The sequence below is a fragment of the Meleagris gallopavo genome, chromosome 23 (assembly GCF_000146605.3).
Source record: "Meleagris gallopavo isolate NT-WF06-2002-E0010 breed Aviagen turkey brand Nicholas breeding stock chromosome 23, Turkey_5.1, whole genome shotgun sequence".
Classification (NCBI taxonomy): Eukaryota; Metazoa; Chordata; class Aves; order Galliformes; family Phasianidae; genus Meleagris; species Meleagris gallopavo.
Genome location: NC_015033.2, coordinates 3,770,071 through 3,785,030, shown reverse-complemented (window position 1 = coordinate 3,785,030; position 14,960 = coordinate 3,770,071). Strand labels below are relative to the sequence as shown.

General features: G+C 39.4%; 1 protein-coding gene across 3 annotated transcripts in view; it reads left to right on the top strand.

The window, feature by feature from the left end:
- The window catches only part of PLCH2 (phospholipase C eta 2), a 64,971-nt gene that overhangs the window by 37,091 nt on the left and 12,920 nt on the right, over positions 1–14,960 (top strand). For all 3 annotated transcript variants that reach the window (XM_031556662.1, XM_031556663.1, XM_031556664.1), the window contains one exon: positions 12,817–12,963. In XM_031556662.1, the coding sequence (XP_031412522.1) occupies positions 12,817–12,963 (147 nt within the window). The remainder of the gene's footprint in view (positions 1–12,816; positions 12,964–14,960) is intronic.

Sequence of the window (14,960 nt, the reverse complement as noted above, 5' to 3'; positions counted from 1 at the left end):
ATGAATTGACCTTGCTTGCTGTGGGCAGATCGAGGCAGCAGTGTCTGTGAGGTCTGTTAGGGGTGAAGGGCTGCATGGTTCTGCGGCAGACTGCAACACATTTGGGCAGAGCACTCTCGTACATTCCTTGCTCCCATCCATCAGTTTTTCTTACCTAAAGAAACTATTTTTTCTATTTGTTTGCCAGTCTTGTTTACTTAGATTTCAGGTTTTGAGAGGCACAAATTTTCTTATCCTGTGTATTTGAATGGCATATAGTACAGACAGGAACTTTTTGTTCAGGACTTCTAGGCAGCACTGTCATGCTAAATTGCTGAAATTCTCTGGGATTTAAGCAGACCTGAAGGCATTACACTGTTGTATTTTGGGACAGCATAAAATGTAATGGACGTCACTTGTGAGCCGTTTTTCATAATTCTGCATTAAGCTTTTCCTGCAAATTCATTCAACGTTTTCTTGCTAAGAAAAGGAATTGGAAGTCCATAAACAACACCTTGCATGTTTTTAATCAGTAACTGTGGACTTGATTTCTCAACCTAAACAAGCCTGGGAACATACCTTAGCAGTATGCAGGATTATGTATGAACACAGGGGCAGCACTGAAATCAGAATGAGTTTTTTTCTTTCTTAAATGAATTTGCACCCCATTAATGTTTGTTGCCTACTGAATGAAAATCATCCCTCGGGATGACAAGTGGATTATCCTTCTACTTATTTCCTAACATCCATAAGCATTTCTGTGAGTTCTTTCTTGAAGGAGGAAGGAACAAAGCACATGCTTACATTCTGTCTGAGAGTGGGGAAACAAAGAGTTAATAAAAGATTATCCCAGGTGGCTGAACACTTGAGTTGCAGTGAAAGGCTGGTAACATTCATTTAGCTCCTGTGCTGGTTTCTACCTGTCAGCAGCTCCTGATACACTGCTATACAGAGAATAAAAAATGAGCTTGCTCAGAGCAGAAGCAGCAAGCATCCTTAGGAACTTCCTGATGTTGCATTAAAGACCCACCTGCAATATTATTTTTTATTATTTAAAAGAGGCTTTTGAAATATCAGTGATGTGCATATGGTCTTTGCTTCTTCCTCTGGTGTTTTGTTCACTTGATTCTCTCACTGGAATATGGATGATACAAGCACCATTAAATGCCTCAGCCCAGATAAAGGTAAGAAGAAATGTTATTTTAACCACCTTAATATCACCTTTAACCACTTCTATAGTAAGTTAGACTATAGAGAAAAATAGAGTTTAGAGAGCTTTTTTGGTGGCTTATTTTGTTATTCAAACTTCAACCCTTAAAACAAATACGTAGCAGTTTCTTAAGGCAGCGTTTGCTGTTCCATACCTTTGCCTCCTATTACCTCCAAACCTTGAATAATGCATGTATTTCGAATGGCTGCTTCTTCCTGCACAAGTGCAAGGGAGGCACCAGGTATATTTATGTCCCTTTTCTGCTCACTTAAGTAGCAAGCTGTCACCATAAAGAAAGGCTTTCTATTTTTAACCATAGACCTTCTGCTACCCACATTAAAAGAGAAAAAAGAGGCTTGGTGTAGTTGTGAGTCAACTGTATTGTTTTATGGTTTCTTTTAATATGTGATTTGCTTCTAATTAGATACAGTTTCTTTACACCCATTAAATGAGTGCACAGAAACTGTTTGGGTTCAATTTGTCCCCAGTGGAGTTATACCAGGGGTGAGTTCAGCACCCCAGTCCTCTCTGAACTGCCTCAACCTTTTCTTACAGTGCTGCAAAAGTTACCTGCAACTCAAAAATGGATGAAATACCTCTGGCTTCTTAAGAAATTATAGCAATTCAAGACCAGCTCTCAAAAACACCATTTTTATTCTTCTAAAGCTTTATCTTCTAGTTGATTTATTTAGGATCATATCCTTGACTATGATATATTTTAATTGAGTCAAATATCTGCTTGCTTGTCTGTGGGCATTTTGTGTTTTGTGCCTATTAGGCATGTGGCTTATACTGTAGTTACACAACAAGAGAGATGGCTTGTGTGTGCTCGGTGGCTCTGTGTTCTATCAGCACCTTCATGTCAGTGGGAAAGCAGATCAGTAGCTCTGCCTCTGTGTGTGTTCAGCTAGCAGAATACTTTGTGACACGTTCATGAATATCTTGCTGTATCTGCTGAAGACACTCACTGAAGTTTGCTTTTCTTTTAAAGCATTTGCTCAAAAATTCATATCTATATTAAAACTTTCCCTAAGTAAAACAGTTATAGTCTTCAGATCTAATTTGATGTTTGGGTGCTGGAACCGTACCTGATATCCTTTAATTCTGTTTTGACTCCTCCATTTATTATTACTCTCGTAGCAGTGTAAGCTGAAGTGATGCTATTAGCTCAGGAGGTGAGAAAAGGTAACGCAGGCAGGCGTGGCTGTACCTGCTCAGACACTCATCACTGCAGCAAATAGTCTTCCAGTATCTGAAGAAGGATGTGAAGATGAAGGCAAATTGATTTGGAAGTCTCATTACACAGCAGAATTGTAATTAAAATAAAAAGTCTATAGAGCACCTCCTGGAAAATCTTATGTTATAAATCATAGAATCATAGAATGACCTGGGTTGAAAAGGACCGCAGTGATCATTTAGTTTCAACTCCCTTGCTGTGTGCAGGGCTGCCAACCACAAGACCAGGCTGCCCAGAGCCACAAAAATAGAAATGGACCTTGTTTTTCTGCCTATTATGACTGTTTTAGCAATGATATACTTTATTAATAAAAACAGTATAAAAACCAAGAAAATTTTTAGTCTGTGATAGCTTCGGTGATTGTAAGCGCCATGCAGATAATTCAGGTAAATAAGGAAAGAGTCACAGTATGCATCAGAAGAGTGGGAGAGTCTTAACCAGTGTGTTACTCTGAGAGCTGTAAAGAATTGCAGCAGTGACAGTGGGACGCATTCAAGAGTTTAGTATTCTGTGATGACTGTATGATTCTATGAACAGTTATTTACGTAACAAAATGCTTGAAATGTATTGTAAGACTTGACACAAGGGTTAATTCACCTGTATGATTCAAGGATATTCACCAACTTTGTGTTTCTGCCAGATGGTGTCGTTCTAAGCCAGGTGGTGGAAGCATCCTGAAGAGAAATGGGATAACTTAAAAGAGCAGAGGTTCCATGAGCTGAAGGTACATGCAAGGCCACTTAATAGGCTTTGTTTTTAAAGGGTGTTTACCTTCCTGCTCATTGGTGGTCTTGGAGGAAATGCCATTCTCCTCTCCCTCAAGTATAACACTGTGGCAATGCAGCTGGTCTTGTGGGTCTGCACTTAAGTGCATGTATTTTTTTGCCACAGAGATGTGTTCATTACACAAGAGCTGATAGATTGAGAGGGGAGAAAAAAAGAAAAGAAAATAGTCTATGTATAACTATCTTTTTCTTGGTATGGTTTATTTTATCCAATTAATTTAGTGGAGGATATGATGAATGTCTAGCTTCTGAGAGGAAGAGCATAACACTTTAAAGGTATGTTTAACTGCTGTGAACACTTGTCTAATTTTAGGATTGCAAATAAGGATTGCTCTGAGAATGTATCAATCTTGATATAAATCAAAAGCATTTTTTCTCTAAGGTAAGACATTGAGTGAATTGTTGTTATGGTTTGATGTATATGCAATTTCCTTTCAGTGCTTTAGAAAGTCCCTAAGCTATTGTTTTTATACTGCAATGGAAAAATGCATCCTGCATAATTCTTTGCATTTAAAAGGGATCTTAAATCCCAGAGGATTTCAGATCCCACTTGGCCACGTAAAGCCCTTAAATTTAGCATGTTTTCTGACACCAAGGGCTGGAAGATGCTAATAAAAACTTTCACAGAAAGTGACGTTGCAAACTGTATCTGGAACTGAATGCGTTGTTAATGGTGGCCCAGCTGGCACAATGATTTCAGTAAGCATCAGGAGTCTGGTATGGAGCTCAGGTGTCTTGAGAGAGAGTGCTTTCACATGTGCTACTAAAGGCATTTTGTGTTACAGCTGTTTTCATGAGATTGGGTGAAACGTTTGTCCAACAGCCCAAAAATAATCTGGTATAGTGTGTTCTGCCAGGGTTCAGCATGCTGCCTTCTGTGTTGGGTTCTAATCTGGTGGGAAAGTTACCTCTACTCAGCCCCTGCCTCCTCTGTGTGCAGGGCAAATGGCGGTGGCAGTGCTGCTCTCTGCAGAGCTCAAGGCATTTGGTGGCAAAGAGCAGCAATGTTTTGTGGCATGACGTGGCCTGAGAGAGAGAGCACATCTCCAGAGTTCAGCCTGCAAGCTGACTTTACCAGCCTTCAGATGCCTGCTGCCTGTCTTCAGGTTCCAAGCCCCAGAGGGAAGTGAATCTGGCACACTGCTTTGTTTCAAAGTGGAGTGGATAGTGGAGACCATAGTAAAAAATATAAATGCTTTTTCCACGAGAGCCCAGAAGCAATTACTTTACTTCCTATATGTTTTTGTAACTACTGAATCAAAGACTAAAAAAAATCCATCAGTAAGCTTTATTGGCTTGCAGCCACTGATCTTGTGATGGACTTCAGCTCACCAGCCTGTGCTTACTGTGCATCCGTACATACTGGATTTAATCTTGTCCTTTGGGAATTACAGCAGGTGGCTCCTGCTTGAAGACAAAACATAATTATGATCATCTTTCAAGATTGCAAAAAGACTTACAGTTAGCTTCTAAGGTTTGCAGATGCTATGGAGTGATATGTTTTTGAGAGGAAGATGAGAAACTGATGAATCAATATGCATTCTAAGTAATTCTGTCACAAATGTTTGGAAAGAAAAAAAAAAAGTACTGCAACACAAAACCAGTAACAAAAACCAACTTCAACTTAATTGAAGTGGAACTTGAAGCAGAAGAGCATTTGCTTTATTTAGCCTGTAGAAGAACACTGCAGTAGCAGGCACTACTGGAAATGTCAGTGCACTGCATTGCCTTCAAATCATGTTTCTGTCTTTGCTGCTCAACACATCGTGCTCTCTTCTGTTCAGAACACATGATGAACTGCATATTGTAAACTGTGGCATACCTTCAGATAACAATGATTTCTTTAGCTGTTCATTTCAGTTTCACAAATAGTCACCAATTAAAATGTTAACAAGGCATGAACATAAGCTTGGTGTTTTCTTACGAGGCAGAAACATAGAAAGTGCTCAGTGATACTGATGGGTATCTTCCTCCAACCTGCCGTCATCTCCCTTTTGGTGTTTATGACCAATGTCACTGAACAGATGGTAAAGCGCTGAAAGATCTTTAGATCTTTAAATATAAAGAGTTTAAGATCTTACTTCTGTAATTGTATAGGGATATTTTCTTGTAATTGTTGGTAATAAGGTTGACCTTAGATAAACATTTAGAATCTTTCTTCAGATGAAACCTAAAATCTTTGTTTTATGGTGACATTTGTCTATACACGTGCAAAATGTCATTATTACAGCTTTACAAGTAAAAAGAATCAAATGGTTCTTGAAACTTTTTACTGAAGATAACGTGGACATTGAATTTGTAAAAGTGCTAGCAGTAGAATTTATAAGACATTGTTATTATATTTTAATCACTATAGACAACAACTACAGAAATATTTCAGAAATGGTACATGTTTTAAATGGAAGAAGGTTATTAATATTTCTACTGTTCACTGATAAAATGTGACACAAAATCTCAATTCATTAAGAATCAGCCCTAGTTGAAGACTCAACTCACAAGGCTAATTCTCATTTAATTAGAATAATTGCATCAAATTTTTCTGATGAGCTCAAGGGAGCTAAGCGTCATGGAAGGAGATTGCCTCATTGTTAGGATTACGTTGGTGCTGTTCCTAGCAGACCTCAGTTCCACAAATATTGATTCACGTGAATAAAGTAATTGAAGAGATTTCAGGATCAGTTCATTTTAATAATGCATTGGAAAGCTCTAGAAGTATCGTGTTTGGGGTTTCTTAGCTGAAGCAGCTGTCTCATGGCTTGCCTTCTGTGGCTTCCAGTGCTGAAAGATGCTCTGCTATGTGCCGTGTGACAGCCACTGGTGTCTCTCCCAGAGGTGTCAGTGGCCTTGCAAATTGATGCATACTGAGCAGAGTTGTATTTCTGTAACACTTAATAACTTGAGTCGGTTCAGAGCCACTGCAGCAATATTCAGCTTTGAAGCAAGGCGGGTGAGAAGCAGAAGCTGGTAAGCAGCGCTGTTCCCACCTGCCACAGGCACGCTGCAGGCCATAATCTGCCTGAGGATTACTGCGCTCGGAGCTGTGGCCAGATGGCCCTCGTGTCTGTGGGAGGCTGGAGCCGGGTCTGTGCCAAAGGTCAGTGGGGTTGTTGTGTTAGAATTAAGGAAAAGGCAGCTTATGTGCTGCTGGGATAATGTTGTGGTCCAGCTGGTGCTCTGGCCTGCACCACACATTTGTGGCTGGGTGATCGCAGGAAGTTGGGTTATAGCTCAGTGTGGAGCTCATGTTTTTCCTTCTTTGGAAGTTAGCGGAACCTTTCAAAAGGGATTGCTTTAGTGAATTCTTAATATAACTAGTACAGGCTTCAGTTGCCAGACAAACATAGGAATTGTAGCAGATGTTGTCTGTGATTCTGTCAGCATATGATTGCTGCTTCCCTCTTCTTGGGGAACACTTGTGTTGTTCCATGCAGGTGCAATGTTAAAAGAGTACATAGTTACAGAAACCCAAAAGCAAGTGGATCCAGCTGAAGGGAAACTGAAACTGTGTTTGCAGGTCTTGCTGTCTAGATCATGCTGCTTTAGGCCATTAGGAAGCAATATCCTCATGGGGGGGAAAAAAAACATAAATTATGTATTTAGCAGAATTGAAGGAGCTTTGTAACTTCAGCTCAAGGGAAGATTGCTGTGCTCCTGCTGTTCATGTATCTCGTGTTCTGTGCCTGTACTGTTATTCAGATGTATTTCTAACCTGTACTAAGTGATGTGCATTCCAGCCAGTTGTGTGCTTTTATTATTTTGCTTTTGAAGCATCTCAGCATTTAGTGCTTCAAATGACAGAGACAGGTTTACTAATTTATATGAAGTCTGTAGGCAGCGGTATCTTATGCAGAGATTCTAAGATATAGTGGTAGCTGTAATTTCTGCAGGTTTTCTGGGCCTTTTGACTGCTGTTTACAGCGGAAAGTACAAAGGCAAGGAGAAAAGAGGGGGAGAGAGACAGTACAGATAATGGCTGTGTGCCAGCTGACATCAAAACCTTTTGTTTCCTCCTTTTATCTTATTACTCCTACTGCAGGTTGGCAATCATTTTCTTTTTATTCTGCAGCCACTAGGAGCAAGATTTCCATGTGTGGGAAATAGGAAATAGTGATACCTGTATTAGCATTCATATATGTGTCAGTAATTGCTGCCCGTGTCTTTCTAAGTATTGTAGAATCAGCCTTGTGCATGAGGTTAGTTTGTTAATCTGGTAAAGTGGGTCTGTAGTGTGAAACGTGTTCATGCAAGGATAAACAGAGTGCATAGCTGTGAAGTGACAAATCTAATCCCAGAGGATTTACAGACCTGTTATAGTACCAGCTCTGTAACGTTCAATATTCTGGCAACTAATATATTGAAAATATGTTTATAATTTGAAAACTAGCTCACCGTGTACATCTGAAATATCTTCTGTGCTGTCTTCAGCTGAAGTGTAGATGTGTCACACACAAACTTCTTGGTATGCCGAGAGCCTAATTTATCTCTTGTATTACTTCTGTTTTATGCTTGAACCTTGATGTACAGAAGGCACAAGAGAGATCAGAATCTGGGCTACCTATTAAAATTTCTTACTCTCAAATTTTTAGTTTTTTCTTTTCTACTGAGGGTCTTATCTGTTTCCCTTTGAGTTAAATAAAATTTTTAGCACTTTTCTCTTGCTTCAACATTAAAATAAGCATTGGAAATGAATCCACCCGTCCTGATGGATTGCATTAATCATCAACCCATTTACCTCAGGAAGATGTTCATTTTACTCACTTCTCTCTTCCAAACCATATATGCTGTGTTCCTGTATCTTCTGCAAGATGTTCTTTCTCTGTGTGATGCGGACTGACTTCTCTGCCCCTTTGTGGCAGTGAGCATGTTCTTTGACAAGACCTTTGACATTCCAGCATTGTTCTTCATGTCATCTGAATCCCACTTTTAGAACAGCCACAGGGCAGCCTGAAGACTCAAATACTGTTCGGTTTTAAATCTTTTTGAGCCATGAAAAGGCTTTCGTACACCTGGAGAATAATAACTTTTTTTGAGTGCCATGGGAGGAAGTCTTTAATCTGCACGTTTTGTCAGGTGAGCAAGATTTTTCTGAGGATGTCAAGTGGTGCAAGAATAGAAACCCATTTCAATAGGCTTATATTCTAAGTACTCAGCTCAGTAGTTTAAGACTTGGGAGAGAGATTAAGTCACACTTAACCCTTTGTTATTTTCTGCTTCTTTCCCCTACAGTTACCCAATATCTAGCCACAAACAGGAAATAGGACTTTTAAAAAGATGTTATTTTTCTCCATTTGTGATCGTTAGGCCTGAAGGATGGAGAGATGTGTCAAGTGAAAGGCTCTGAATTAACCTCTTGTTGGTGGGTATTAGAATATAAGTCTGACTTTAACTTGAACACTGAGAGAATTCCTCTTTTCTGGTATTATAAAAACCAGGAATTTCTTTGTACTAAAATGAAAACAAATCCACATGCAAATCTGACTTGTGCAGAATTCTAGTTCTCAACTATGAAATTGATATATTGGCATTTTTAGTTTGCTGCAGAAGTTACCTTAACTCTGTCTCCTTATAGTTAAGGACCTGAGAGTTCAATTGTGTCTCCTCCCTTGTAAGGTGCATTCCCCATTTTGGAAGTGGAGATCTGATAATCTGTAGCAGGGAAACTATCCAAAGACATTTGCTCCTTTATTTAAGAAATTCAGGGAAGTGTAGGGCAGAGCATGTAATTAAGCTTACATTTCTCAGGTCTGGCCATGCTAGGTCTGGCTTCCCATGAAAAGGGAATTAGGATCTTTAGAACAGTATTTCAGGAGTTCTTGCCTGTAGCTTCACGCTTTTCAGTTGTGTAGATATACGTGTCTTAGCATTTTATAGGAGTGATTGGCTTGGAAGCATCTCACCAATTTACTCTTGAAAGACATGTGAGGAGAATGGAAGACTGTTGCTGAAGTATTTGAGTGAGTAGAAGAAAGCAGCAAGGGTGTGCACAGGCATGTTGCTGTCCTTTACCCACAGCCCAGACTCATTGGTTTTCATTTCTGAATAAATCTGCAGCTAAACTCTGAGGCCAGTCTACTATCAGGTATCTGTACGCAGTCAGTGAAATAAACAACTTGTGCTTGAGAATCAATCATCTCTAGAATTATTTGCTATAAAGCCTTTGCAAAGTGTGAAAGGAGGAGTGGGAAGTACTTAATGAGCACGTTTTAAATGGACAATTTGTGCTTAGTTCATCAAGCTAGAAGCATGTTGCGTTTCTTCTGTACATCACAGATGGCAAGAGCAATTGTATATTGTACTTAGTGTAGATTAAGAGGCTGTGATAACATAAATGACAGATTTCTGTATTTGGAGTTTATTGGATGCACTTCAAAGGGAATGAGATAGTAACTTAGTGCTTTTTAAAAATTAATACTTACCTGCTTTTATCTCTGCCACTTTTTGTGCACTCTGTTCCATGTTTCTGTGAACAGCATTTGTTCTGTACAGTGTAGCTGGCTGACTGTTTCATAGGAAAGCATCTTCTGTGGGGTTGTCTCATTTTGCAAAGACACTACCACACAGATTGTGAGATGAAAACATGCTGCTAACTAAGGGAAAAAAAAAAGTACTTTTTTTTAACCTTCTTATTTTTCTACAGCTGTAACGTGTCACCTAAATCCCTTGACTGGATAGGGCAGAACCACAGCTTTAGGATTAGTGCGTACAGGGGATTTAGGATTTCAAGCAAACATGTTGCTGTGTTTTCAGCGTATCTAGTTTTTCCTGCCTGAAGAGAAATATTCCCACTAAAATATTGAGGAGAACCTTCTAAGAAAAGATGAAGATTTCTACAATGATACTTTGAAGAGCTGTGTGAGAAGAAAAAAGGGTCTTTTTTTTTTTTTTTTCCGCCGAAGTGGAAGGAGACTGAAGAGCTTAAGCACCTCGCCAGATTCACAGTGAAAGGCAAAGGTGACTTGGGGGAATGGATTGTGCTACTGACATTGCACTTATTTACTGCAACGGATATTGCTGTTTGTTGTTGAAGAGCAAGTAAAGCCATCAGCAAGAGCGTTTGCAAATCTGTACGCCATCAAATGTGCAAAAGAGGTCCTGCTACGTAACTCTGTCAGAAGAAAGCAGCATGGAAAAAGCCAACAGCTGTGAGCTGGTGTATTGTCTTGGGTGCTCTACAGCTGGGAAGGTAGCACTGGAAAAGAACGTTTTCAGAAGATCCTTCTGTTCATAAATGGAATCACTTTCATGCCATTTTGCCTCAATTTCTTTCATTTGTCTGTTTTAAAATGCTGAACTGAAACGTACCCGTCCTCCAAACCAGACATATGCATACACCGTGCAGAATGAGAAGGATTTTGCTGCTATTTCAGTAGTCTAAATCAGCACAAGAGGAGGCCTGAATTTGCTGTTAAACTGCTCTTTCTGTAACAGCTCGAAGAATACCATTGGATTTTGGAGATCATTGATTATCTTGAAGTGTTTTTCCTAATAATACTTCTATAACTTACATCAAAAGTTTGCAACTACAGAATCTTAATCTTAATCTGCTAAGGCCTGCAGTGTTTGTGTTCATTTGGAAGCTACCCTTTGTCTCAGCCATGGATGCCATAGGAAGCCCTTTGCTTCAGAATAAGTTTTCAGTTGCCCGCCTGGCTGAAGAATTTTTCTGGGTTGGTGGCAGCATTGTAGCTTCTCCACGGTGGAAAATTGGCCGTTTTGGTAAGATGTGGACTGCGTGCCCCACTCCGTTGCTCAAGGCAGGGTCATTTGAGCTTTTATTTGTAAATCTTGTTTAGTGACAACTTTGTCTAGCAGTGGTATGGTGAGACGCAGCCCTAGTTCTCTGTTATTTTGCAGTTATTTTGATCTGTTGCCAGGATGCTTTTTGGACTTCAAGAACCTTACAGTTATATTTTCATTATTAATCTCTTCTCATTCCCCTTGAAATGCAAATGCAATGTTGTTCACTTTGTCACGTGTGAACTTTTGAAATTTTGTGTCCTCCATGCCCACAGAATGGTAGGTTTGCTTTCTGGTCTTGGTTGCCAGAATTCTGAATTTCTTATGCAATATTTGTCTGATTTTCAGTCTTCCTTCAGTCTGTTGTTTTCCTCCAGAGTAGGCCACTGGGCTCTAGTAAGGCTATTTTATTTATTCAGGCACGTAGTGACAAAATTCTTAAGCTTCCATAGTAGTTTGAGAAAGATCGAAAGATCCTTTCTACTGGTTATGTAGAGATATATGTATGCATTACGTATTATTTATATGTTGACTTTAGGAAGATTTGATGTCTCCTGTCTGAACTGGAACTGATATTCCTGACAGGAGAAGATGGAGCTTGGGTTTATCTATCAAAGAGCCAGCTATAGCTACAATGTCGTTTCTGGAGTTATTATTAAGTGAAACAGTCGTTCTCTCTGTGGATTTGCAGTGCTGAACCTTTGATGGGTGTGGGAGTCTTCTATTGGCACTTGGGAATGCTGCTTTGGTTCAGTAAGATTTTAAGGCAACAGCTTGCTCTTACAGTGTACCTGTACTGAAGGGTTTCTGTAAGCTCAGAAACATGGTGCATATTCTAGGGCCCTGAAGACAGGACTCTGAAATCTATTTGCCTTTCCATTCAGTATTTGGAAAAGCAGTTGTTTTGAAGCATATGACCAGGATGCATCCTGCCCAGATCAGGTAACAGTGCAGACCTTGGCAGTGGTGTGATGCTGCCTGTAGGATGTCTATAAACAGATGGGCTTGAGCCAGAGCCGTGTGATGTCACCCAGAACCATTCTGGACTTCAGTCATTGATCTTCAGACAAAGCTCCTCCACATACAAAAATATTCAAATGACTCAATTCCTCCAACTTCCTTTCATCCTCACATGCTAAAATACACCCACTTCCACAAACATATACCAACCACTAAAACTCCAAAAAGATAGTAGTGCTATTGAACCATAAATAATTAACAGAGATTAGAACATCTTTGTAACAATAAGCATGAAACGAGGCTTGTTTTTCCTGTAGTGATTAATATTCTATGTTTTTGTTATTTATTGTTACTTTGAAATTTTTAATAGTAACTATAAATGTTACTACAAACTATTAAAGAAAAAAACAACCTCTTTGAGTCTTTGCTGCCTCAGTCCAGTGTCACTTAGTAAGAATACAAGAATGGGAACTTAGCCTGATAGGTTTCCATTTCCTGAAAATAACTCTCCTGAGGTTGATGAAGTTGTGCTAGTTTTTGCTGGACAAGAATCTGGGCTTCTGGGTGAAATTTAATTCCATGTCCAGCACATATTTTGCGTATTGCAGGAGCTCAAATTAAGCATTTGGAATGAGAATAGAGTAATGTGTACCAATTCTGAAAAATAAATGTGCCATCTATTAATATGAGAGTGGAAACTACTGCATTTACAGATAAGTTGAGATGCCAAGAGCTTTTCTGACTTTATGATCATATGACGTGACTTCTTGTATCAGACAGCACAGGAAGTCATCTGTTGAGTTGTTAATTGAGCAACTGTATGTTGTTTGTATGTTTTCTTCCTGCATAGGTGTCTTTGAAAGGGAACAAAGTCTGACATACTGATATTACTTTATTTCTCTCTTCAGTGGAAAGATGTATGAGCTCCATGCAAGCTGGTACCCAAATGATCAAACTCCGTGGTGGTTCCAAAGGGTTGGTCCGCTTCTATTACCTGGATGAGCACAAGTCATGCATTCGCTGGAGACCCTCCCGAAAGAATGAGAGAGCCAAAAGTGAGTGTCAACCACAGAACCACTTATTCTGATTCCTTCTAGCTAGAACCTTGCCCCCTTGTGAATAAACCCAAACCAGCATGAAGAATTTGATTCGTTCACAGATGATCAAGCAAAAGGTTGTATGTGGATTTTAAAGGGCATTAAGTTATTTTATAATGATTAATAGTTTATGAAGATTAAATTGCTGTTGTTAACTATGCAGGTAACAGTAATTAAGTATGCTGGAAGTCAGTTGCAGGCAAAACCTGCGTGAATTGGGGGCCTTGCAATGTTGAGGTTTCATTCCTTTCTCCAGAGGATTTCTCTACAGGATTATTACCTTTTACCTTTCCATTCCTGTAGCCTGAGTAATTGCTTACTATATGGCTGAAAAGTACTTTGCAGTGAAATGTTTGTGTTTTTTGTTTTTTTTTAAACTGTCAGAAACATATGTATAGGATGCTGTAGGTGAGCATCAGTCAGTTTCAACATGCTATGTAGATGCCATGCTAGGAAAGGTTACTCCATTTTGCTCTTCTGAGCTCTTACAGTTTTGTGCAGGAGAGAACAATTCTATTGATCATTTCTACTGTCAGACATAAAGGATGTTCCCATGGATACTTGTTGCTGTAGCTGTAGAGAAAATCAGGGATGCACAGGTGATGTAAGTGCTGGTACTGAGTCAGAGCTCCCTGCAGACAGCAGTTACAGTAAGCCAGGTAAGTTACCCTGCAGCCAAGGCACACATGCAGTATGAAAGGCCAGGAGGACAAGCTGTACGTGCTGCTGAGCACAGCACAACCTCAGTGTAACTGTTATGTGTAGCTCTGGCTCCTTAATGTGCAATAAGCTTCTGATTAGATCACAGCACTGGTTTTAGGGATGTGTACTTCAGATAAGCGGAAGTATAGGAGGAGAAACCAGGACAAAATCATAAAGAATCAGATTGAGCCTAGGCTTCAGTGTTCAAGGTACTTGCCTCAAAGCAGACCGGGAAGGGGACTTATTTCCTTCAGAGGAGCTTCCTAGCAACTTGCAATCACTTGCCTTCAGCACAGTGAAACTTATTTAATTATCCAGTTTATATTTTTGTCCTTAATAACTTTTCCCTTTTAAACTTTAGCAGTTTGTCTGTGTATAATATACTGTCCAGCTGCACGGTAGCCATACCACAGCAAACAGATGTCTGTTTGTTGTAATCTCCAGAGAACAATTGCAACAAAGCAAAACTAAAATTTGTCCTTTTTTCCCCCCTTACTATTATTATTAGAATTTATCTTCTATCAGCTTGGGAACAGGAACATTACAAGGGAAATAAATTGTTCATGTAATTATAAGGTGCACAGTCTGTGAGTATTTAGCATCTGCATATCTCTATACTAAACTAAAAAGCAGAAAAATTGGAATTTATTGAAAAGATGAATCTTTTTTTTCTGGCCAACTGCAGACATTTTCATTGTTTCACCTCTCTTTCAAAGAGGTAGAAATTTTGATTTTGTAAAATTACATGGAATTGACTTTTCATCTGCTTTGTCCTTTTATCTGAAGAGGAAGGAATGTGAGTAGAAGATAAACACAACCTGTCTGGCCTAGGCCATGCATGACCTTCTCTGCCCTTTGCATGAATTAGAACAGGGATTGTATTCACAGAATAATAGATTTGAAGGTGTCCCAGACCACCAATTTTTTTAGGACTACTCTCCATGTCAGGATGAAGCCTTTGCAGCAGTCTGCTGGATGTATCTATTTCACTATCTTGGTGTTGCTTTTCCTTAATTCTATGCTTGTTCATAATAAGTAAGATTTGTAAAACCATGATTCAGCTTTTTTATTTCAGTATGCAATTTTCAAATCAGTCACACTCTTGGGAGAGCAGGGTAGTCTCCCTTAAGAATCTTAAGGCAACATACAAGGGAGTGGAAGCTAGAAGTATTATCCTATTCTGTTAATATGCAGATTGTTTCATGTCTCTCTGTTCTCATACTCCAGTAATTTCTGCAGTTTAGGTTAATTTT